The 26,977-nt window shown below is 44.9% G+C and overlaps 1 protein-coding gene across 1 annotated transcript in view; it reads right to left on the reverse strand.

Moving 5' to 3' along the window:
• LOC112240034 (protocadherin Fat 3-like) overlaps window positions 1-26,977 on the reverse strand; it is a 316,631-nt gene that overhangs the window by 195,343 nt on the left and 94,311 nt on the right. Inside the window, exons 19-22 of the mRNA XM_042311250.1 lie at window positions 25,686-25,884; window positions 18,565-18,626; window positions 6,263-6,577; window positions 1,676-1,886 (exon numbers count right to left, since the gene is read on the reverse strand). Coding sequence (XP_042167184.1) covers window positions 1,676-1,886; window positions 6,263-6,577; window positions 18,565-18,626; window positions 25,686-25,884 — 787 coding nt within the window. The remainder of the gene's footprint in view (window positions 1-1,675; window positions 1,887-6,262; window positions 6,578-18,564; window positions 18,627-25,685; window positions 25,885-26,977) is intronic.

Genomic DNA, 26,977 nt, shown 5'->3' on the forward strand with positions numbered 1-26,977 from the left:
GTCTGCTGATCATCATAATACTGAGACTCGATTGGCTGTCTGGTGACCGTCATAATACTGAGATTCTATTGGCTGTCTGCTGATCATCATAATACTGAGACTCTATTGGCTGTCTGGTGACCGTCATAATACTGAGATTCTATTGGTTGTCTGGTGACCATCATAATACTGAGACTTTATTGGCTGTCTGGTGACCGTCTGTCTGACTGGTGTTAGCCTGTCTACTGTGAGCACTGGGAAAGACGATTGAGAGAAGATTTCCTGTCTTGTGTCAGTCTGTTTGATTACTGAGAGTATATTTTCTCCTTGTTTATAGCCAGTTTGATTACTGAGGGTCTATTTTCTCCTTGTTCATAGCCAGTTTGAATACTGACAGATAGACAATCGGACGTTAAAACTGCAGTCTGTGTTTTTGAAAAACAACAATGTTTTTTTTTTTTTTGGTCTAAAGCTGAGGGATGGAAGTCATAAAGAGAAGGATTCTAGAGATTATCTCATGGTGTCGAATTTGGGATTGGTACTAAATTGTTCTGTTACTGTACCCATGTCAGCTGACCAGAACCAGGAAGTAAAGTGAAAATGTGTAGTTTGTTGTCATACTGTACCTGCTTCAGATGAGCAGTTCCTCCCACAGATGTATTTAGGCATATAGAATACCTCCCTGGCTACCCTCCCTCCTTTAGAAAGGGGTAGGGGAGGAGGGAAGGGGGAGACAGAAGGGGGATGGGGGAGAGAAAGTCATTCAACATTTATACCATAATGCATCACACAACCAAGGACTCACACTATCACCACCACTACTACCACCACCACCACCACCACAACCACCACCACTACCATCACTACCACCACCACTACTACCACCACCACCACCACCACTACTACCACCACCACTACCATCACTATCACCACCACTACTACCACCACCACCACCACCACTACTACCACCACCACTACCATCACTATCACCACCACTACTACCACCACCACCACCACCACTACTACCACCACCACTACCATCACTATCACCACCACTACTACCACCACCACCACCACCACTACTACCACCACCACCACCACCACTACCACCACCACTACTACCACCACCACTACTACCACCACCACCACCACCACAACCACCACCACTACCATCACTACCACCACCACAACCACCACCACTGCTACCACCACCACTACTACCACCGCTACCACCACCACTACTACCACCACCACCACCACAACCACCACCACTACCATCACTACCACCACCACAACCACCACCACTGCTACCACCACCACCACCACCACAACCACCACCACCACTACTACTACCACCACTACTACCACCACCACTACCACCACCACTACTACCACCACCACCACCACAACCACCACCACCACTACTACTACCACCACCACTACCACCACCACTACTACCACCACCACCACCACAACCATCACAACAACCATCACCACCAGCACCACCACCACCATCATTACCACCCCCACCATCACCACCATCATCATTACCACCACCACCAACATCATCACCACCACCATCACCACCATCATTACCACCACCATCACCACCACCACCACCATCACCACCACCACTACCACCATCACCACCATCACCACCATCACCACCATCACCACACCCCTCACCTCTCCTCACCTATGATGTCAAACCAGAGCGGTGTGTCCGTCTGTCGTACAGACACCAGTCCTACAGGCTGACCTACAGCTGTGGCCTCAGAGACGGAGAAGTTGTAGTAGCGCTGGGAGAACACCAGCGGCAGCAGAGAGGGAACAGGCTTACGAACCCACACCATATGGAGCTTTACTGTAGACCATAGAGGAGGGCTTCCACCGTCTAGGGCCTTTATCTGGAGAGCGAGAGAGAGAGAGAGAGAGAGAGAGAGAGGAGAGAGAGAGGGCGAGAGAGAGCGAGAGAGGGTGAGAGCGAGCGAGAGAGAGAAAAAGAGAGAGAAAGAGAGAGAGTGAGTGAGAAAGGGACAGAGACAGAGAGAAAGGGAGAGAGATAAACAGAGAGAGTGAGACAGAGACAGAGACAGAGACAGAGAGACAGACAGACCCTCCAATCCTTCAGTCATTGCTGATCTCATGTTACCAGACAGGTCTCAGCAACATGGCAGAAGCTATTGGAAAGATAGGTTGAGTGGAGCCTATTAGAAAGATAGGTTGAGTGGAGCCTATTGGAAAGATAGGTTGAGTGGAGCCTATTGGAAAGATAGGTTGAGTGGAGCCTATTGGAAGGCTAGGTAGAGTGGAGCCTATTGGAAGGCTAGGTAGAGTGGAGCCTATTGGAAGGCTAGGTAGAGCGGAGCCTATTGGAAGGCTAGGTAGAGCGGAGCCTATTGGAAGGCTAGGTAGAGTGGAGCCTATTGGAAGGCTAGGTAGAGCGGAGCCTATTGGAAGGCTAGGTAGAGCAGAGCCTATTGGAAGGCTAGGTAGAGCAGAGCCTATTGGAAGGCTAGGTAGAGCTGAGCCTATTGGAAGGCTAGGTAGAGCAGAGCCTATTGAAAGGCTAGGTAGAGCAGAGCCTATTGGAAGGCTAGGTAGAGCTGAGCCTATTGGAAGGCTAGGTAGAGCAGAGCCTATTGGAAGGCTAGGTAGAGCTGAGCCTATTGGAAGGCTAGGTAGAGCAGAGCCTATTGGAAGGCTAGGTAGAGCTGAGCCACCTCCATGTTGCTAACACCTACACCTATATTCATCTTATATCAGGTATCAGGGGTGAGCGACTCAGTGCCTTCATCTTATATCGGGTATCAGGGGTGAACGACTCAGTGCATTCATCTTATATCAGGTTTTAGGGGTGAGCGACTCAGTGCATTCATCTTATATCAGGTATCAGGGGTGAGCGACTCAGTGCATTCATCTTATATCAGGTATCAGGGGTGAGCGACTCAGTGCATTCATCTTATATCAGGTATCAGGGGTGAGCGACTCAGTGCATTCATCTTATATCAGGTTTTAGGGGTGAGCGACTCAGTGCATTCATCTTATATCAGGTTTTAGGGGTGAGCGACTCAGTGCATTCATCTTATATCAGGTATCAGGGTGAGCGACTCAGTGCATTCATCTTATATCAGGTATCAGGGGTGAGCGACTCAGTGCATTCATCTTATATCAGGTATCAGGGGTGAGCGACTCAGTGCATTCATCTTATATCAGGTATCAGGGGTGAGCGACTCAGTGCATTCATCTTATATCAGGTATCAGGGGTGAGCGACTCAGTGCATTCATCTTATATCAGGTATCAGGGGTGAGCGACTCAGTGCATTCATCTTATATCAGGGGGAAGGGTAGAAAAGAGGAAAAACACCTGGCCACTCTTGAACATCTAAAACTAGATAGAAAGTATGCCAAAATGATAACGGACATATATATTTATATAAATGATAACGGACCTATATGTTTATATAAATGATTATGGACCTACACTACTGTTTGGGGTCACTTAGAAATGTTCTTGATTTTGAAAGAAAAACACTTTTTTTGTGTCCATTAAAATAACATCAAATTTATCAGAAATACAGTGTAGACATTGTTAATGTTGTAAATTACTATTGTAGCTGGAAACGGCAGGTTTGTTTAATGGAATATCTACATAGAAGTACAGAGGCCCATTATCAGCAACCATCACTCCTGTGTTCCAATGGAACGTTGTGTTAGCTAATATAAAGTTTATCATTTTAAAAGGCTAATTGATCATTAGAAAACCCTTCTGCAATTATGTTAGCACAGATGAAAACTGTTGTCCTGATTAAAGAAGCAATAAAATTGGCCTTCTTTAGACTAATTGAGAATCTGGAGCATCAGCATTTGTGGGTTTGATTACAGGCTCAATATGGCCAGAAACAAAGAACTTTCTTCTGCAACTCGTCAGTCTATTCTTGTTCTGAGAAATGAAGGCTATTCCATGTGAGAAATTGTCAAGAAACTGAAGATCTCGTACAACGCTGTGTACTACTCCCTTCACAGAACAGCGCAAACTGTCTCAAACCAATATAGAATGAAGAGTTGGAGGCCCCAGTGCACAACTGAGCAAGAGGACAAGTACATTAGATTGTCTAGTTTGAAAAACAGACGCCTCACAAGTCCTCAACTGGCAGCTTCATTAAATAGTACCCGTAAAACACCAGTCTCAACGTCAACAGTGGGGAGGTGACTCTGGGATGCTGACCTTCTAGGTTTTCCGTACATTGTAAAGAACGGAAAGAAAAAGCCATATCTCAGACTGGCCAATAAGAAGAAAATATTAAGATGGGCAAAAGAACACAGACACTGGACAGAGGCACTCTGCCTAGAAGGCCAGCATCCCGGACCTATACATTTATATAAATTATAACAGAGATATATATATATACACAGTACCAGTCAAAAGTCTGGACACACCTACTCATTACAGGGTTTTTCTATATTTTTACAATTTTCTACTTTCAAATAACACATGGAATCATGTATTAACCAAAAAAGTGTCAAATCAAAATATATTTTATATTTGAGATTCTTCAAAGGAGCCACCCTTTGCCTTGATGACAGCTTTGCACACTCTTGGCATTCTCTCAACCAGCTTCATGAGGTAGTCACCTGGAATGCCTTGTTAAAAGCTAATTTGTGGAATTTCTTTCCTTCTTAAAGCGTTTGAGCCAATCAGTTACAGAAGATAGCCCTATTTGGTAAAAGGCCAAGTCCATATTATGGCAAGAACAGCTGAAATAAGCAAAGAGTAACGACAATCCATCGTTACTTTTAAGACATGAAGGTCAGTCAATACGGAACATTTCAAGAACTTTGAAAGTTTCTTCAAGTGCAGTCGAAAAAACTATCAAGCGCTATGATAAAACTGGCTCTCATGAGGACCGCCACAGGATAGGAGGACCCAGAGTTACCTCTGCTGCAGGGGATAAGTTCATTAGAGTTACAAGCCTCAGAAATTGCAGCCTAAATAAATGCTTCACAGAGTTCAAGGAACAGACACATCTCAACATCCACTTTCCAGAGACTGTGTGAATCAGGCCTTCATGGTTGAATTGCTGCAGAGAAACCACTACTAAAGGACACCAATAAGAAGAAGAGACTTGCTTGGGTCAAGAAACACGAGCAATGGACATTAGACCGGTGGAATCTGTCCTTTGGGTCTAATGAGTTTAAATTTGAGATTATTGGTTCCAACCGCCGTGTCTTTGTGAGACGCAGAGTAGGTGAACGGATGATCGCTGGATGTGTAGTTCCCATCGTGAAGCATGGAGGAGGAGGTGATTTGGTGGTGACACTTTCAGTGATTTTTTTTAAATTCAAGGCATACTTAACCAGAATGGCTACAATCTGCAGTGATATACCAACGCATCTGGTTTGCACTTAAAAAAAAAAAATCAGTTAAGAACAAATTCTTATTTTCATTGACAGCCTAGGAACAGTGGTATTAACTGCCTTGTTCAGTGACAGAACAACAGATTTTTACCTTGTCAGCTCGGGGATTCGAACTTGCAACCTTTCGGTTACTAGTCCAACGTGAAAGTACCATTTGGTTTTCAACAGGACAATGAATCAACACACCTCCAGGCTGTATAAGGGCTATTTGACCAAGAAGGAGAGTGATCAGAAGCATCAGATGACCTGGCCTCCACAATCACCCAACTTCAACCCAATTGAGATGGTTTGGGATGAGTTGGAATGCAGAGTGAAGGAAAAGCAGCCAACAAGTGCTCAGCATATGTGGGAACTCCTTCAAGCGCGACCATTCCAGGTGAAGCTGGTTGAGAGAATCCCAAGAGTGTGCAAAGCTGTCATCAAGGCAAAGATTGGCTACTTTGACGAATCTTAAATATAATATATTTTGATTTGTTTTACACTTTTTTGGTTACTACCTGATTCCATATGTATTAGTAGAAATGAGAAATTAGTAAAAATATGACAAAACCCTTTAATGAGTAGGTGTGTTGGTCTCCTGAGTGGCGCAGCGGTCTAAGGCACTACATCTCAGTGCTACAGTCCTTGTTCGATTCCAGACTGCATCACAACCTGCCGTGATTGGGAGCTCCATTTGGCGGCGCACCATTGGTCCAGTGTCGGCTGGGGTAGGTGTCATTGTAAATAAGAATTTGTTCTAAACTGACTTGCCTGTTGTTAAATATATAAAACATTATAATGGATCTATATATTTTCAAATAACTGCCCTTTTTCTGGCCCGCAAGTAGATTTTGACAAAGGGATGCTACAGACAAGGGACACTTACGGTGATGATGTCGTAGCTTCCTGCCGTGACCATCTTGTGTGACGACACCATTGCGGTCAGCGGGTCAATGCTGAACTTCTCATCATCGTTACCCCCGACGATACTGTATGTGATGTTGCCGTTGGTGTCCAGGTCGAGGTCGGACGCAAACACCCGATAGATGGGTTCACCGCGCTTGTTCCGGTCGCGTTCCGGTAGGCTGATCCGGTAGACGGACTCGGTGAATGTGGGGATGTTGTCGTTTTCATCCTGGATGTGGACTATGACCCACACAGTGGAGAGACGGGACATTACCGGACTGTCCATAACCGTAACCTGGGGACAGAGACACATACAGTGGAGAGACGGGACATTACCGGACTGTCCATAACCGTTATCTGGGGACAGAGACACACACAGTGGAGAGACGGGACATTACCGGATTGTCTATAACCGTTATCTGGGGACAGAGACACACACAGTGGAGAGACGGGACATTACCGGATTGTCTATAACCGTTATCTGGGGACAGAGACACACACAGTGGAGAGACGGGACATTACCGGACTGTCCATAACCGTAACCTGGGGACAGAGACACACACAGTGGAGAGATGGGACATTACCGGACTGTCCATAACCGTAACCTGGGGACAGAGACACAGAGACACACACAGTGGAGAGACGGGACATTACCGGACTGTCTATAACCGTTATCTGGAGACAGAGACACACACATTATAGAATAAGAATCTACAGTACAAACATCTGTCAATATGATTCAGTCTGTCTGTCACCTGGACACACATATATAATCTAATCATGAATTGACAATAATCAATCATCATCCAGAACTATTGATCATATGACAAACAATTAACTAGCCCAGGGAGAGTTAGCCCTGTGTCACCATCAGTAAAGCATCTGATTATAATCATCCAGGACTACAGGAAGTAGTATACTGGGAAAATAATAAAAAGGAAACCATAAAGGGAAATGAACAAGTGTACAGTTAGTAGATAGGACAGAGTTTTGGAACAGAGGGCATGCTTACCAGACTGTTAAACATATAGGACAAACACGCATTCTTGTATAACTAACCTTGTGGGGAAAACAATTCAGAGATGGCACAGACAGACATGATCTGCTTCTAGCTCCTAAGCAACTTTACAGTATTTAGTTTTTTTGAGTGTTATTTCTTACATTATTATCCCAGAATGGTTTTTGTGTTATTACATACAGCCAGAAATAACTTCTAAATAACTTCCAAGTATATTACTCGCTAATGTTCAGTCTCTGGACAATGAAGTAGATGAGCTCAGGGCGAGGATCTCCTTCCAGTGAGACATCGGGGAGGGTAACATACTCTATTTCACGGAATCACGGCTCTCTCAGGATATACTGTCCCCGTCCATACAGCCAGCTGGGTTCTCAGTTCATAGCTCAGACAGGAATAATGAACTCTCCGGGAAGAAGAAGGGTTTTGGTGTCGGTTTCATGGTTAACTCACAATCAAATACTGATCGCATTACCTCCCAAGAGAATTATCTTTGGTTATAGTCACAGCCGTGTATATTCCACCACAAGCCGATATCACCACGGCCCTCCAAGAATTACACTGGACTTTATGCAAACTGGAAACCTCATATCCCGAGGCCCCATGTATTGCCTAATTAAATAAAGGTTAAATAAAATAAATAAATAAATAACAATTCTAGCTGGGGATTTTAACCATGGCAAGGTAACTGGGAACATGGTGTAGTTAAACAGTAGTTATGGTGTAGTTAAAAAACAGTGTAGTTAATCCCTCCGTAAGGCAATCAAACAGGCAAAACGTCAGTACAGAGACAAAGTGGAGTCGCAATTTAACAGCTCAGGCACGATACATAAGTGTCAGGGTCTACAGGCAATCAAGTACGTCAAAATCGTCGATTCCGAAGCAAACATCAATTATTCCGGAGCTAGCCAGCTGAAGAGTTCCATCAATCATTCCTGGGCTACAATCACCTATCCGGACCCGTTTTACTGCCAACGCAGAGCCCAATCGAGCCTTCACAACTGGACTGCCGACGTTATCTACCCGAAGGAGATCCGGCTGGCTCCTCCGTCGCGACGTTACCTGAACGCCCATCTGCGGCCTGCTAACCGTTAGCTGTCTTACCGGCTGCTATCTGAATAGACAATCGGACAATTTATTTATTTTTATTATTATTATGTTTTCTTCTTGGGCCTCTATAACTATATCTATTGTTTTTATTTTTGTTGTTGTTGTGTGATTTGGATTAATCCCCTATACCACACGGAACCCCACTAATCTACTGACGGAACGCAAGAGGTGGCTAATAACAGACCTCCATCCTATACTAGCTTGCTACCGATGGCCTGGCTAGCTGTCTAACTCGCCGTGACCCCCAACCAACCCCTCTACTCACTGGACCCTTTTGATCACTCGACTAAGTATGCCTCTCCTTAATGTCAATATGCCTTGTCCATTGCTGTTCTGGTTAGTGTTTATTGGCTTATTTCACTGTAGAGCCTCTAGTCCTGCTCACTATACCTTATCCAACCTATTAGTTCCACCACCCACACATGCAATGTCATCTCCTGGTTTCAATGATGTTTCTAGAGAGAATATCTCTCTCTTCATCACTCAATACCTAGGTTTACCTCCACTGTATTCACATCCTACCATACCCTTGTCTGTACATTATACCTTGATGCTATTTTATCGCCCCCAGAAACCTCCTTTTACTCTTCGTTCCAGATGTTCTAGACGACCAATTCTTATTGCTTTTAGCCGTACCTTATTCTACTCCTCCTCTGTTCCTCTGGCGATGTAGAGGTGAATCCAGGCCCTGCAGTGCCTAGCTCCACTCCTATTCCCCAGGCGCTCTCTTTTGACGACTTCTGTAACCGTAATAGCCTTGGTTTCATGCATGTTAACATTAGAAGCCTCCTCCCTAAGTTTGTTCTATTCACTGCTTTAGCACACTCTGCCAACCCGGATGTTCTAGCTGTGTCTGAATCCTGGTTTAGGAAGAACACCAAAAATTCTGAAATTTTAATCCCAAACTACAACATTTTCAGACAAGATAGAACTGCCAAAGGAGGCGGTGTTGCAATCTACTGCAAAGATAGCCTGCAGAGTTCTGTCCTACTATCCAGGTCTGTACCCAAACAATTTGAACTTCTACTTTTAAAAATCCACCTCTCTAAAAACAAGTCTCTCACCGTTGCCGCCTGCTACAGACCACCCTCTGCCCCCAGCTGTGCTCTGGACACCATATGTGAACTGATTGCCCCCCATCTATCTTCAGAGCTTGTGCTGCTAGGCGACCTAAACTGGAACATGCTTAACACCCCAGCCATCCTACAATCTAAACTTGATGCCCTCAATCTCACACAAATGATCAATGAACCTACCAGGTACCTCCCCAAAGCCTTAAACACAGGCACCCTCATAGACCCATCATCATAACCAACTTGCCCTCTAAATACACCTCTGCTGTCTTCAACTAAGATCTCAGCGATCACTGCCTCATTGCCTGCATCCGTAATGGGTCAGCGGTCAAACGACCTCCACTCATCACTGTCAAACGCTCCCTGAAACACTTCAGCGAGCAGGCCTTTCTAATCGACCTGGCCGGGGTATCCTGGAAGGATATTGATCTCATCCCGTCAGTAGTGGATGCCTGGATATTTTTTTTAAATGCCTTCCTAACCATCTTAAATAAACATGCCCCATTCAAGATATTTAGAACCAAGAACAGATATGGCCCTTGGTTCTCCCCAGACTTGACTGCCCTTAACCAACACAAAAACATCCTATGGCGTTCTGCATTAGCATCGAACAGCCCCCGTGATATGCAGCTGTTCAGGGAGGCTAGAAACCATTATACACAGGCAGTTAGAAAAGCTAAGGCTAGCTTTTTCAAGCAGAAATTTGCTTCCTGCAACACCAACTCAAAAAAGTTCTGGGATACTGTAAAGTCCATGGAGAATAAGAACACCTCCTCCCAGCTGCCCACTGCACTGAAGATAGGAAACACTGTCACCACTGATAAATCCACCATAATTGAGAATTTCAATAAGCATTTTTCTACGGCTGGCCACGCTTTCCACCTGGCTACTCCTACCCCGGTCAACAGCACTGCACCCCCCACAGCAACTCGCCCAAGCCTTCCCCATTTCTCCTTCTCCCAAATCCGTTCAGCTGATGTTCTGAAAGAGCTGCAAAATCTGGACCCCTACAAATCAGCCGGGCTAGACAATCTGGACCCTTTCTTTCTAAAATTATCTGCTGAAATTGTTGCCACCCCTATTACTAGCCTGTTCAACCTCTCTTTCGTGTCGTCTGAGATTCCCAAAGATTGGAAAGCAGCTGCGGTTATCCCCCTCTTCAAAGGGGGGGACACTCTTGACCCAAACTGCTACAGACCTATATCTATCCTACCATGCCTTTCTAAGGTCTTCGAAAGCCAAGTCAACAAACAGATTACCGACCATTTCGAATCTCACCATACCTTCTCTGCTATGCAATCTGGTTTCAGAGCTGGTCATGGGTGCACCTCAGCCATGCTCAAGGTCCTAAACGATATCTTAACCGCCATCGATAAGAAACATTACTGTGCAGCCGTTTTCATTGATCTGGCCAAGGCTTTCGACTCTGTCAATCACCACATCCTCATCGACAGACTCGACAGCCTTGGTTTCTCAAATGATTGCCTCGCCTGGTTCAACAACTACTTCTCTGATAGAGTTCAGTGTGTCAAATCGGAGGGTCTGCTGTCTGGACCTCTGGCAGTCTCTATGGGGGTGCCACAGGGTTCAATTCTTGGACCGACTCTCTTCTCTGTATACATCAATGAGGTCGCTCTTGCTGCTGGTGAGTCTCTGATCCACCTCTACGCAGACGACACCATTCTGTATACTTCTGGCCCTTCTTTGGACTCTGTGTTAACAACCCTCCAGGCAAGCTTCAATGCCATACAACTCTCCTTCCGTGGCCTCCAATTGCTCTTAAATACAAGTAAAACTAAATGCATGCTCTTCAACCGATCGCTACCTGCAACTGCCCGCCTGTCCAACATCATTACTCTGGACGGCTCTGACTTAGAATACGTGGACAACTACAAATACTTAGGTGTCTGGTTAGACTGTAAACTCTCCTTCCAGACCCATATCAAACATCTCCAATCCAAAGTTAAATCTAGAATTGGCTTCCTATTTCGCAACAAAGCATCCTTCACTCATGCTGCCAAACATACCCTTGTAAAACTGACCATCCTACCAATCCTCGACTTTGGCGATGTCATTTACAAAATAGCCTCCAATACCCTACTCAACAAATTGGATGCAGTCTATCACAGTGCAATCCGTTTTGTCACCAAAGCCCCATATACTACCCACCATTGCGACCTGTACGCTCTCGTTGGCCAGCCCTCGCTTCATACTCGTCGCCAAACCCACTGGCTCCATGTCATCTACAAGACCCTGCTAGGTAAAGTCCCCCCTTATCTCAGGTCGCTGGTCACCATAGCATCTCCCACCTGTAGCACACGCTCCAACAGGTATATCTCTCTAGTCACCCCCAAAACCAATTCTTTCTTTGGCCACCTCTCCTTCCAGTTCTCTGCTGCCAATGACTGGAACGAACTACAAAAATGTCTGAAACTGGAAACACTTATCTCCCTCACTAGCTTTAAGCACCAACTGTCAGAGCAGCTCACAGATTACTGCACCTGTACATAGCCCACCTATAATTTAGCACAAACAAGTACCTCTTTCCCTACTGTATTTAATTTATTTATTTATTTTGCTCCTTTGCACCCCATTATTTTTATTTCTACTTTGCACATTCTTCCATTGCAAATCTACCATTCCAGTGTTTTACTTGCTATATTGTATTTAATTTGCCACCATGGCCTTTTTTGCCTTTACCTCCCTTATCTCACCTCATTTGCTCACATCGTATTTAGACTTGTTTATACTGTATTATTGACTGTATGTTTGTTTTACTCCATGTGTAACTCTGTGTCGTTGTATGTGTCGAACTGCTTTGCTTTATCTTGGCCAGGTCGCAATTGTAAATGAGAACTTGTTCTCAACTTGCCTACCTGGTTAAATAAAGGTGAAATAAAATAAAATAAAATAAAAGTACAAAGGGAAAACCACCAACGTGCTCCCGGACAACCTAAACACCTTCTTCACCCACTTTGAGGATAATACAGTGCCATCAATGTGGCCCGCTCCGAAGGACATTTAAGCATGTTAACTCTCGCAAGATGCCAGCCCAGACGGCATCATGCTGTCCCCACTTGCTTCAAGATGTCCACTATTGTTCCTGTACCCATGAAAGCAAAAGTAAGACCCAAGTCCCACTTTAATTTGCTTACCGCCCCAAAAGATCCACAGACGATGCAATCGCCATCGCCCTGCACACTGCCCTATCCAATCTGGGCAAGAGGAATACCTATGTAAAAATGCTGTATGTCGACTGTAGCTCATCCTTCAACACCATAGTACCCTCCAAGCTCATCATTAAGCTCGGGGCCCTGGGTCTGAACCCTGCCCTGTGCAACTGGGTCCTAGACTTCCTGACAGGCTCCCCCCAGGTCGTGAAGGTAGGAAACAACACCGCCACTTCGCTAATCCTCAACACAGGGGACCCTCAAGGGTGCGCGCTCAGCCCCCTCCTGTACTCCCATGACCGCGTAGCCATGCACGCCTCCAACTCAGTCATCAAGCTTGCAAATGACACAACAGTAGTAGGCCTGATTACCAACAATGACAAGATAACCTACAGGGAGGAGGTGAGGACCCTGGCGGAGAGGTGCCAGGAAAACAACCTCTCCCTCAAGGTCAACAAAATTATGGACTTCGGGAGACAGCATCGACGGGACAGTAGTGGAGAAGATGGAAAGTTTTAAGTTCCTGGGCGTACACACATCACTGACAATCTGAAATGGTCCACCCACACAGACAACATCACCTTTCAACCTCAGGACTCAGCCCCTAAGACCCTCACAAATATTTACAGATGCACAATTGAGAGCATCGTGTCGGGCTGTATCACTGCCTGGTACAAAAACTGCACCGCTCGCAACTGCAGGGCTCTCCAGAGGGTGGTGAGGTCTGCACAACGCATCACCGGGGGCACACTGCCTGACTTCCAGGACACCTACAGCACCCCGATGTCACAGGAAGGCCTAAACGTTCATCAAGGACAACAACCACCCGAGCCACTGCCTGTTCACCCCGCTATCATCCAGAAAGTGAGGTCAGTACATGTGCATCAAAGCAGGGACCGAGAGACTGAAAAACAGCTTATATCTCAAGGCCATCAGACTGTTAAATAGCCACCACTAGCCGGCTACCACCCGGTTACTCAACCCTGCACCTTAGAGGCTGCTGCCCTATATACATAGACATGGAATCACTGGCCACTTTAATAATGGAACACTAGTCACTTTAATAATGTTTACATACTGTTTTACTCATCTCATATGAATATACTGCATTCTATTCTAATGTATTTTAGTTCATGCCACCCCGACATTTCTTGTCCTAATGTTTATATATTTCTTAATTCCATTATTTTACTTTAAACGTGTGTGTATTGTTGTGAATTGTTAGATACTACTGCACTGTTGGAGCTAGGAACACAAGCATTTATAAAATAAAACACAAAAAACAACACAAAAATGACATAACATTATCAAGGCTATATATAGGGGGGCACCTGTCACGTTCTGACCTTTATTTCCTTTGTTTTGTCATTATTTAGTATGGTCAGGGCGTGAGTTGGGGTGGGCAGTCTATGTTTGTTTTTCTATGATTTGGGTATTTCTATGTTTCGGGCTAGTATGGTTCTCAATCAGAGGCAGGTGTCATTAGTTGTCTCTGATTGAGAATCATACTTAGGTAGCCTGGGTGTCACTGTTTGTTTGTTTGGGTGATTGTCTATGTTGATGGCTTGTTTCAGCACAGTTCTCATTAGCTTCACGGTTGTTTTTTCGTTTATTGTTTTTGTATAGGGTTTCAGTGTTCATTGTTTTCTTTATTAAAATTAATGATGAGCACATACCACGCCGCATTTTGGTCCTCCGATCCATCTCACCTCTCCTCTTCAGATGAAGAGAAGGATGACCGTGACAGCACCGGTACCGAGTCAATGTGCTGGGATACAAGCTATTCAAGGTCATTTGTACATGTAGGTAGGGGTAAAGCGACTATGGTTAGATAATAAACAGCGAGAAGCAGCATTGTAAAAATGCTGTTCAGCAGTCTTATGACTTGGGGGTAGAAGCTGTTAAGGAGCCTCTTGGACCTAGACTTGGTGCTCCGGTTCCACTTGCCGTGAGGTAGCAGAGAGAAAAGTCTAAGACTTGGGTGACCGGAGTCTGCAACAATTTTTTGGGCCTTCCTCTGACACTGCCTAGTACATACAGTTGAAGTCGGAAGTTTACATACACCTTAGCCAAATACATTTAAAGTCAGTTTTCACAATTCCTGACATTTAACCCTAGTAAAAATGACCTGTCTTTGGTCAGTTAGGATCACCAGGACTAGACGGATATATAAACTTAGACGGATACGAATATTATAGATGAGAACTCTCTTGGTAGATAGTGTGGTCTACAGCTTATCATGAGGTACTCTACCTCAGGCGAGCAATATTTCAAGACTTATTTAATATTAGACATCGTGCACCTGCAGTTATTGAGAAATAGACACACACCCTCGCCCCTCCTCTTACCAGACGTAGCTGCTCTGTCCTGTCGATGCACGGAAAACCTAGCCATCCGTGTCGTCGTTCAGCCACGACTCGGTGAAACATAAGATATTACAGTTTTTAATGTCCCGTTGGTAGGATAATCTCGACCGTAGATCATCTAGTTTGTTGTCCAGTGATTGGCCAATAGAACCGATGGTAGTGGTGATTTACTCGTCCGCCTACAAATCCTCACAAGGCACCCCGACCTTCACCCCTTGTATTTCCGTCTTTTCTTCACGGCAATGACGGGGATTTGGTTTCCGGAAAGTAGTACAGTTCGAGGTGAGAAATCACTGTTCTGATGTCCAGAAGCTCTTTTAGGTCATAAGAGACATTGGCAGCAACATTCATGGCTCCCGAGTGGCGCACCAGTCTAAGGCACTGCATCTCAGTGCTAGAGACGTCACTACTGATACTCTGGTTCGAATCCACGCTGTATCACAACCGGACGTGATTGGCAGTCCAATAGGGTGGTGCACAATTGGCCCAGCGTCGTCCGGGTTTGGCTGGAGTAGGCTGTCATTGTAAATAAGAATTTGTTCTTAATTAACTGACTTGCCTCAAAATGTACAAAATGAGTTCCAAACAAAATAAATAATACAGTTGGTTAGGGGCCCGTAAACATCTGGCGAATTATAAAACTATTTTCACAGCTTGTCAGGCAACACCTCAGAATAAATGTGTGTCATGCGACACGAGTACCCACCATCACGAGGCCTTTGATAGTGACCTGAGTTACTGCCCTGAGGACACTGACGGCTTCATCAACAACGACAGGTAATGTGTTATGTGAAAAGTTGAATAAAAAATACCAGGCTTGATAAACTAGTAGGCCAAGCAGATACATCTAGTAGAATCATTAGCAAAAATCTTTGTCCTTTCTGTATGTGTGTGTGTGGTACTATCTGACACGCTAACAGGTGATATCTGACACACTAACACACTAGTGGTTAGAGCGTTGGGCTAGTAACTGGAAGGTTGCAAGTTCAAATCCCCGAGCTGACAAGGTACAAATCTGTGGTTCTGCCCCTGAACAGGCAGTTAACCCACTGTTCCTAGGCCGTCATTGAAAATAAGAATTTGTTCTTAACTGACTTGCCTAGTTAAATAAAGGTAAAAAATATAAAACACTATGATATCTGACACACTAACAGGTGATATCTGACACACTAACAGGTGATATCTGACACACTATGATGTCTGACACACTAACAGGTGATATCTGACACACTATGATGTCTGACACACTAACAGTTGATATCTGACACACTATGATATCTGACACACTAACAGGTGATATCTGACACACTATGATGTCTGACACACTAACAGGTGATATCTGACACACTATGATGTCTGACACACTAACAGGTGATATCTGACACACTATGATGTCACACACTAACAGGTGATATCTGACACACTAACAGGTGATATCTGACACACTAACAGGTGATATCTGACACACTAACAGGTGATATCTGACACACTAACAGGTGATATCTGACACACTAACAGGTGATATCTGACACACTAACAGGTGATATCTGACACACTAACAGGTGATATCTGACACACTAACAGGTGATATCTGACACACTAATAGGTGATATCTGACACACTAACAGGTGATATCTGACACACTAACAGGTGATATCTGACACACTATGATATCTGACACACTAACAGGTGATATCTGACACACTAACAGGTGATATCTGACACACTAACAGGTGATATCTGACACACTAACAGGTGATATCTGACACACTAACAGGTGATATCTGACACACTAATAGGTGATATCTGACACACTAACAGGTGATATCTGACACACTAACAGGTGATATCTGACACACTAACAGGTGATATCTGACACACTAACAGGTGATATCTGACACACTAACAGGTGATATCTGACACACCTTGATATCTGACACTAACAGGTGATATCTGACACACTATGATATCTGACAAACTAACAGGTGATATCTGACACACTATGATATCTGACAAACTAACAGGTGATATCTGACACACTAACAGGTGATATCTGACACACTATGATATCTGACACACTAACAGGTGATATCTGACACACTAACAGGTGATATCTGACACACTAACAGGTGATATCTGACACACCTTGATATCTGACACTAACAGGTGATATCTGACACACTATGATATCTGACACACTAACAGGTGATATCTGACACACTATGATATCTGACACACTAACAGGTGATATCTGACACACTAACAGGTGATATCTGACACACTAACAGGTGATATCTGACACACTAACAGGTGATATCTGACACACTAACAGGTGATATCTGACACACTAACAGGTGATATCTGACACACTAACAGGTGATATCTGACACACTATGATGTCTGACACACTAACAGGTGATATCTGACACACTAACAGGTGATATCTGACACACTAACAGGTGATATCTGACACACTAATAGGTGATATCTGACACACTATGATATCTGACACACTAACAGGTGATATCTGACACACTAACAGGTGATATCTGACACACTAACAGGTGATATCTGACACACTAACAGGTGATATCTGACACACTATGATGTCTGACACACTAACAGGTGATATCTGACACACTATGATATCTGACACACTAACAGGTGATATCTGACACACTATGATATCTGACACACTAACAGGTGATATCTGACACACTATGATATCTGACACACTAACAGGTGATATCTGACACACTAACAGGTGATATCTGACACACTATGATATCTGACACACTAACAGGTGATATCTGACACACTATGATATCTGACACACTAACAGGTGATATCTGACACACTATGATATCTGACACACTAACAGGTGATATCTGACACACTAATAGGTGATATCTGACACACTTGTTTGTAAGCTTGTGTAGTCTAAAATTAATCTATGATCATATGCTATCCATTTGTTGTTTGTATGCTGTTCTTTGTATGCCATTTTAATATTTGATAATGAACCAATGATATTAGGCCACTCTTGGCCATGATTACAGACACCAGTGTCTTTTTACACTACATAAACGAGTCATCCCACAGTGTTTGTGATTATACCCTGATGAAGACAGCTTGGCTGTCGAAACGTTGGACATTACATTTTTGCATCTGAGCTCTTAGTGTGCGGCTCTCTTTTATTTTCAAGTTTTGTACTGCGCTAGCCAGCACCGCTAGCCAGCACCGCTAGCCAGCACCGCTAGCCAGCACCTCACCTAAATAGGGGTGCGTTTCTTTTTCTTCTAGATATCTGACACACTAACAGGTACTTTACTTAATTGTACCTACAGTATTTCTGTTCTCACCATTGATGACCGTTGGGGAGGCTGGAGGTCTTTGCCAGCGCCCCATTTATTAGCAGATTAGCTTCTGGGCCCTCATCAAAGATACTGGTCGATCACACACACACACGCACACACACGCACACGCACACACACACACACACACACACACACACACACACACACACACACACACACACGTTGGTGTACCTCTAGGAAGTGCTCTGCTTGCTGCTCTCTGTCCAGTTTCCTCGATGTTGTTGTTATCAGACCTGAAGAACAGAATAAAACACGGTTAACATACAGATCAACACCTCACCTCACCCCGAGAACATCATCCCCACAGTGAAGCATGGTGGTGGCAGCATCATGCTGTGGGGATGTTTTTCATTGGCAGGGACTGGGAAACTGGTCAGAATTGAAGGAATGATGAATGGCGCTAAATACACAAATACAATTCTTGAGGGAAACCTGTTTCGGTCTTCCAGAGATTTGAGACGGAGGTTCACCTTCCAGCAGGACAATGACCCTAAGCACACTGCTAATGCAACACTCGAGTGGTTTAAGGGGAAACATTTAAATAACTTGGAATGGCCTATTCAAAGCCCAGACCTCAATCCAATTGAGAATCTGTGGTATGACTTAAGGATTGTTGTACAACAGCAGAACCCATCCAACTTGAAGGAGCTGGAGCAGTTTTGCCTTGAAGAATGGGCAAAAATCCCAGTGGCTAGATGTGGCAAGTGTATAGAGGCATACCCCAAGAGGCTTGCAGCTGTAGTTGCTGCAAAAGGTGGTTCTACAAAGTATTGACTTTGGAGGGGTGAATAGTTACGCACGCTCAAGTTTTCAGTTTTTTGTCTTATTTCTCATTTGTTTCAAAGAGGTGGGCATGTTGTGTAAATCAAATGATACAAACCCCCCAAAAATCTGTTTTAATTCCAGGTTGTAAGGCTGTCGCAAGCCACTGTACCTTGTCAGTTGTACAACTGAATGTATTCAACTGAACTGTGTCTTCCGCATTTAACCCAACCCCTCTAAATCAGAGAGGTGTGGGGGACTGCCTTGATTGACATCAACGTCATTGGCACCCGGGGAACAGTGGGTTGCTGAGGGGTAGAACGATCCATTTTTACCTAGTCAGCTTGGGGATTATATCCAGAAACTCTTCGGTTACTGGCCCAATGCTCCAATGTGTGTGTGTGTGTGTGTGTGTGTGTGTGTGTGTGTGTGTGTGTGTGTGTGTGTGTGTGTGTGTGTGTGTGTGTGTGTGTACATGTTGTACTATACTTGGGAGTACAGTAGTGTGTGTGGGAGTACCAGAAATCCTTACTAGAATAGTAAACTAACTAAAATCCAGAGCCTGAAGGACATTAGATTAAGGTTAGGGTTAGGTTAAGGTTATGTTAAGGTTAATGTTAGATTAAAGTTATGGTTAGATTAAGGTTAGGGTTAGGTTAAGGTTAGGGTTAGGTTAAGGTTAGGGTTAGGTTAAGGTTAGGGTTAGATTGAGGTTAGGGTTAGGTTAAGGTTAGGGTTAGATTTTGGTTTAGGGTTAGAGTTTGGTTAGGGTTAGATTGAGGTTAGGGTTAGGTTAAGGTTAGGGTTAGATTTTGGGTTAGGGTTAGATTTTGGTTAGGGTTAGATTAAGGTTAGGGTTAGGTTAAGGTTAGGGTTAGATTAAGGTTAGCGTTAGATTAAGGTTAGGGTTAGGTTAGGTTAAGGTTAGGGTTAGATTGAGGTTAGGGTTAGGTTAAGGTTAAGGTTAGATTGAGGTTAGGGTTAGGTTAAGGTTAGGGTTAGATTTTGGTTAGGTTAAGGTTAGGGTTAGATTAAGGTTAGGGTTAGGTTAAGGTTAGGTTAAGGTTAGGTTAAGGTTAGGTTAGGGTTAGATTTAGGTTAGGGTTCAATTTTGGTTAGGGTTAGATTTTGGGTTAGGGTTAGATTTTGGTTAGGGTTAGGTTAGGTTAGGGTTAGATTGAGGTTAGGGTTGGGTTAAGGTTAGGGTTAGATTGAGGTTAGGGTTAGATTAAGGTTAGGGTTAGATTGAGGTTAGGGTTAGGTTAAGGTTAGGGTTAGATTTTGGTTAGGGTTAGGTTAAGTTTAGGGTTAGATTAAGGTTAGGGTTAGATTGAGGTTAGGGTTAGGGTTAGGGTTAGATTAAGGTTAGGGTTAGATTTTGGTTAGGGTTAGGTTAGGGTTAGATTAAGGTTAGGGTTAGATTTTGGTTAGGTTAAGGTTAGGTTAAGGTTAGGTTAGGGTTAGATTTTGGTTAGGGTTCAATTTTGGTTAGGGTTAGATTTTGGGTTAGGGTTAGATTTTGGTTAGGGGTAGGTTAAGGTTAGGGTTAGATTTTGGGTTCGGGTTAGATTTTGGTTAGGGTTAGGTTAAGTTTAGGGTTAGATCTTGGTTAGGGTTAGGTTAAGGTTAGGGTTAGGGTTTGGGTTAGATGAAGGTTAGGGTTAGGTTAAGGTTAGGGTTAGATTTTGGTTAGGGTTAGGTTAAGGTTAGGGTTAGATTTTGGTTAGGGTTAGGTTAAGGTTAGGGTTAGATTTTGGTTAGGGTTAGGTTAAAGTTAGGTTAAGGTTAGTGTTAGGTGAGGGTTAGGTTAAGGTTAGGGTCAGGTTAAGGTTAGGGTTAGGTTTAGGGTTAGGTTAAGGTTAGGGTTAGGTTAAGGTTAGGGTTAGGTTAGGGTTAGGGTTAGATAAAGGTTAGGGTTAGGTTAGGGTTAGATTAAGGTTAGGGTTAGGGTTAGGTTAGGGTTAGATTAAGGTTAGGGTTAGGTTAGTGTTAGGTTAGGGTTAGAGGTTAGGGGTTAGGGAAAATATGATTTTGAATGGGACTGATTCGTTGGTCCCCACAAAGTACTAACAAGTATAGTAAGACATAGCTGTGTGTGTGTGTGTGCTCAGCTCAGTGGGATATCATGGTCAACTCTGAGTTCAACTTGGGATAAATGGTAACACGCATCTACAATCTACTGTCTAGTGTCATTGCCATGTCAACACTCAATCTACTGTCTAGTGTCATCACCATGTCAACACTCAATCTACTGTCTAGTGTCATTGCCATGTCAACACTCAATCTACTGTCTAGTGTCATCGCCATGTCAACACTCAATCTACTGTCTAGTGTCATCGCCATGTCAACACTCAATCTACTGTCTAGTGTCATTGCCATGTCAACACTCAATCTACTGTCTAGTGTCATCGCCATGTCAACACTCAATCTACTGTCTAGTGTCATCGCCATGTCAACACTCAATCTACTGTCTAGTGTCATTGCCATGTCAACACTCAATCTACTGTCTAGTGTCATCGCCATGTCAACACTCAATCTACTGTCGAGTGTCATCGCCATGTCAACACTCAATCAACTGTCGAGTGTCATTGCCATGTCAACACTCAATCTACTGTCTAGTGTCATCGCCATGTCAACACTCAATCTACTGTCTAGTGTCACTGCCATGTCAACACTCAATCTACTGTCTAGTGTCACTGCCATGTCAACACTCAATCTACTGTCTAGTGTCATCGCCATGTCAACACTCAATCTACTGTCTAGTGTCACTGCCATGTCAACACTCAATCTACTGTCTAGTGTCATCACCATGTCAACACTCAATCTACTGTCTAGTGTCATCGCCATGTCAACACTCAATCTACTGTCTAGTGTCATCGCCATGTCAACACTCAATCTACTGTCTAGTGTCATCGCCATGTCAACACTCAATCTACTGTCTAGTGTCACTGCCATGTCAACAGTCAATCTACTGTCGAGTGTCATCACCATGTCAACACTCAATCTACTGTCGAGTGTCATCGCCATGTCAACACTCAATCTACTGTCTAGTGTCATCGCCATGTCAACACTCAATCTACTGTCGAGTGTCATCGCCATGTCAACACTCAATCTACTGTCGAGTGTCATCGCCATGTCAACACTCAATCTACTGTCGAGTGTCATCGCCATGTCAACACTCAATCTACTGTCTAGTGTCATCGCCATGTCAACACTCAATCTACTGTCTAGTGTCATCGCCATGTCAACACTCAATCTACTGTCTAGTGTCATCGCCATGTCAACACTCAATCTACTGTCTAGTGTCACTGCCATGTCAACACTCAATCTACTGTCTAGTGTCATCACCATGTCAACACTCAATCTACTGTCTAGTGTCATCGCCATGTCAACACTCAATCTACTGTCTAGTGTCATCGCCATGTCAACACTCAATCTACTGTTTAGTGTCATCGCCATGTCAACACTCAATCTACTGTCTAGTATTCTTAAAGGTGAGGGCCTGTATTCTTAAGGGTGAGGGCCCGTATTCATAAAGGTGAGGGCCCGTATTCATAAAGGTGAGGGCCTGTATTCATAAAGACCATGGTGAGGGCCTGTATTCTTAAAGGTGAGGGCCTGTATTCATAAAGACCGTGGTGAGGGCCTGTATTCTTAAAGGTGAGGGCCTGTATTCTTAAAGGTGAGGGCCTGTATTCTTAAAGGTGAGGGCCTGTATTCTTAAAGGTGAGGGTTTGTATTCTTAAAGGTGAGGGCCTGTATTCTTAAAGGTGAGGGCCTGTATTCTTAAAGGTGAGGGCCTGTATTCTTAAAGGTGAGTGCCTGTATTCTTATAGACCATGGTGAGGGCCTGTATTCTTAAAGGTGAGGGCCTGTATTCTTATAGACCAAGGTGAGGGCCTGTATTCTTAAAGGTGAGGGCCTGTATTCTTATAGACCATGGTGAGGGCCTGTATTCTTAAAGGTGAGGGCCTGTATTCATAAAGACCATGGTGAGGGCCTGTATTCTTAAAGGTGAGGGCCTGTATTCATAAAGACCGTGGTGAGGGCCTGTATTCTTAAAGGTGAGGGCCTGTATTCTTATAGACTGTGGTGAGTGCCTGTATTCTTAAAGACCGTGGTGAGGGCCTGTATTCTTAAAGGTGAGGGCCTGTATTCATAAAGGTGAGGGCCTGTATTCATAAAGGTGATGGCCTGTATTCTTAAAGGTGAGGGCCTGTATTCATAAAGGTGATGGCCTGTATTCTTAAAGGTGAGGGCCTGTATTCTTAAAGGTGAGGGCCTGTATTCTTAAAGGTGAGGGCCTGTATTCTTATAGACCAAGGTGAGGGCCTGTATTCTTAAAGGTGAGGGCCTGTATTCTTATAGACCATGGTGAGGGCCTGTATTCTTAAAGGTGAGGGCCTGTATTCATAAAGACCATGGTGAGGGCCTGTATTCTTAAAGGTGAGGGCCTGTATTCATAAAGACCGTGCTGAGGGCCTGTATTCTTAAAGGTGAGGGCCTGTATTCTTATAGACTGTGGTGAGTGCCTGTATTCTTAAAGACCGTGGTGAGGGCCTGTATTCTTAAAGGTGAGGGCCTGTATTCTTAAAGGTGAGGGCCTGTATTCATAAAGGTGAGGGCCTGTATTCATAAAGGTGATGGCCTGTATTCTTAAAGGTGAGGGCCTGTATTCATAAAGGTGATGGCCTGTATTCTTAAAGGTGAGGGCCTGTATTCTTAAAGGTGAGGGCCTGTATTCATAAAGGTGATGGCCTGTATTCTTAAAGGTGAGGGCCTGTATTCTTAAAGGTGAGGGCCTGTATTCATAAAGGTGAGGGCCTGTATTCTTAAAGACCGTGGTGAGGGCCTGTATTCATAAAGACCGTGGTGAGAGCCTGTATTCTTAAAGGTGAGGGCCTGTATTCATAAAGACCGTGGTGAGGGCCTGTATTCTTAAAGGTGAGGGCCTGTATTCACTAGACTGTGGTGAGGGCCTGTATTCTTAAAGACCGTGGTGAGGGCCTGTATTCTTAAAGGTGAGGTCCTGTATTCTTAAAGGTGAGGGCCTGTATTCATAAAGGTGAGGGCCTGTATTCTTAAAGACCATGGTGAGGGCCTGTATTCTTAAAGGTGAGGGCCTGTATTCTTATAGACTGTGGTGAGGGCCTGTATTCTTAAAGACCGTGGTGAGGGCCTGTATCCTTAAAGGTGAGGGCCTGTATTCTTAAAGACCGTGGTGAGGGCCTGTATTCTTAAAGGTGATGGCTGGTATTCTTAAAGGTGAGGGCCTGTATTCATAAAGGTGATGGCCTGTATTCTTAAAGGTGAGGGCCTGTATTCTTAAAGGTGAGGGCCTGTATTCATAAAGGTGATGGCCTGTATTCTTAAAGGTGAGGGCCTGTATTCTTAAAGGTGAGGGCCTGTATTCTTAAAGGTGAGGGCCTGGATTCTTAAAGGTGAGGGCCTGTATTCATAAAGGTGATGGCCTGTATTCTTAAAGGTGAGGGCCTGTATTCTTAAAGGTGAGGGCCTGTATTCTTAAAGGTGAGGGCCTGTATTCTTAAAGGTGAGGGCCTGGATTCTTAAAGGTGAGGGCCTGTATTCTTATACACCGTGGTGAGGGCCTGTATACTTAAAGCTTCTCAGATCTAGGATCAGGTCCACCTTTTAGACCAGGGATCGGCCCGGTCCTGAAGGACAACGTGAGGGCCTGTAGTCTTAAAGCTTCTCAGATCTAGGATCAGGTCCACCTTTTAGACCAGGGATCGGCCCAGTCCTGAAGGACAACGTGAGGGCCTGTATTCTTTTAGACCAGGGATCGGCCGGGTCCTGAAGGACAACGTGAGGGCCTGTATTCTTTTAGACCAGGGATCGGCCGGTCCTGAAGGACAACGTGAGGGCCTGTGTTCTTTTAGATCAGGGATCAGCCCAGTCCTGAAGGACAACGTGAGGGCCTGTATTCTTTTAGATCAGGGATCGGTCCGGTCCTGAAGGACAACGTGAGGGCCTGTAGTCTTTTAGATCAGGGATCGGCCCGGTCCTGAAGGACAACATGAGGGCCTGTATTCTGTTAGATCAGGGATCGGCCCAGTCCTGAAGGACAACGTGAGGGCCTGTATTCTTTTAGATCAGGGATCGGTCCGGTCCTGAAGGACAACGTGAGGGCCTGTAGTCTTTTAGATCAGGGATCGGCCCGGTCCTGAAGGACAACATGAGGGCCTGTAGTCTGTTAGATCAGGGATCGGCCCGGTCCTGAAGGACAACGTCATGTTTTTTTTATTTAACCGTCCAGGAAGACCATGTGTGTCGAAATTAAGTCAATCACCGAACTGATCAATTTGCTCAGTTGGTCAGGTGTGCTTGCCTAGTTGGATCAAAACCCCGCAATACCTGCGGCACTCCAGGAACAAAGTTTCCATGATTAATAATATTATATGGACAGGTGAAAATCTGATCCGAGATCAACACTCCTATTCAGAGACGCTTTGTCGATACAGGCCCTAGGGTTAAGGGTTAGACGTCCGGTGTTAAGGGTCAGAGGTCACCTGTTTTGGAGTTGATGGAGAAGAAGTTCTGTGGGTTGCCAGCGGTGATGCGGTAACTAAGGCGACCGGGCATGGCGGTGAAGTCGGGGTCCTGCGCCTGGATACGGATGACGGACAGATCTTTGGGAGAGTTTTCCATGACGACGGGGTGATAGATGGGGTCGGAGGTCAAGGGGGAGTTATCGTTCACGTCCTCCACCTGGAAGGGAGCGGGGGGACAGGGGGATAGGAGAGAGAGAGGGGAGAGAGAGAGGGGAGAAAGAGAGGAGAGAGAGAGGGGGAAGAGAGGGGGAAGAGAGGGAAGAGAGAGAGAGGGAAGAGAGAGAGGAGTGAGAGCGAGAGGAGAGAGAAGGGAGAGAGAGAAGGGAGAGAGAGACAGAGAGAGGGAAGAGAGAGAGGAGGAAGAGAGAGAGGAGAAAGAGAGGGAAGAGAGAGAGGGGAGAGAGGGGTGAAGAGAGAGCGAGAGGAGGGAAAAGGGAGAGAGAAGGGAGAGAGATCGGGGGTAGAAAGGAGAGAGAGAGAGGGGTGGAGAAGGGAGAGAGAGGAGAGAGAGAGCGAGAGGAGAGAGAAGGGAGAGAGAGATCGGGGGAGATCGGGAGAGAGAGATCGGGGATAGAAGGGAGAGAGAGAAGGGAGAGAGAGATCGGGGGAGAAGGGAGAGAGAGAAGGGAGAGAGAGATCGGGGGAGAAGGGAGAGAGAGATCGGGGGAGAAGGGAGATTGGGGGGGAGAAGGGAGGAGGTGTTTTTAATATGATATCAAAGGTTCTAGTTATTCATCAGCATACTGTATGCTGTCCTCCACCTGGAAACAACACATTACATGATCTACTCCGATTCTCTCCCACTCTGTTCTGAGTACTGAATAATTGCTGAATTTACAAATGCCCTACCTCCCATTGGTGTCAGCAAACATCTGCAAAAAAAAAATTGGTACCAGTAACACAGTTACATTCACGAAACCTCTTGATAACATTAAAACAGCCTAACTATGGTTCTGCTAGGGAGAGGAAACAGTTCCCAGTGAGGTGTTCTCCCAGGGTGATCTCTCAGGGTGTTCTCTCGGGGAGTTCTCCCAGGGTGTTCTCCCAGGGTGTTCTCCCAGGGTGTTCTCCCAGGGTGATCTCTCAGGGTGTTCTCTCGGGGAGTTCTCCAAGGGTGTTCTCCCAAGGTGTTCTCCAAGGGTGTTCTCCCAGGGTGTTCTCCCAGGGTGTTCTCCAAGGGTGTTCTCCCAGGTTGTTCCCAGGGTGTTCCCCCAGGGTGATCTCTCAGGGTGTTCTCTCGGGGAGTTCCC

Source organism: Oncorhynchus tshawytscha, linkage group LG33 (genome assembly GCF_018296145.1).
Source record: "Oncorhynchus tshawytscha isolate Ot180627B linkage group LG33, Otsh_v2.0, whole genome shotgun sequence".
Lineage (NCBI taxonomy): Eukaryota > Metazoa > Chordata > Actinopteri > Salmoniformes > Salmonidae > Oncorhynchus > Oncorhynchus tshawytscha.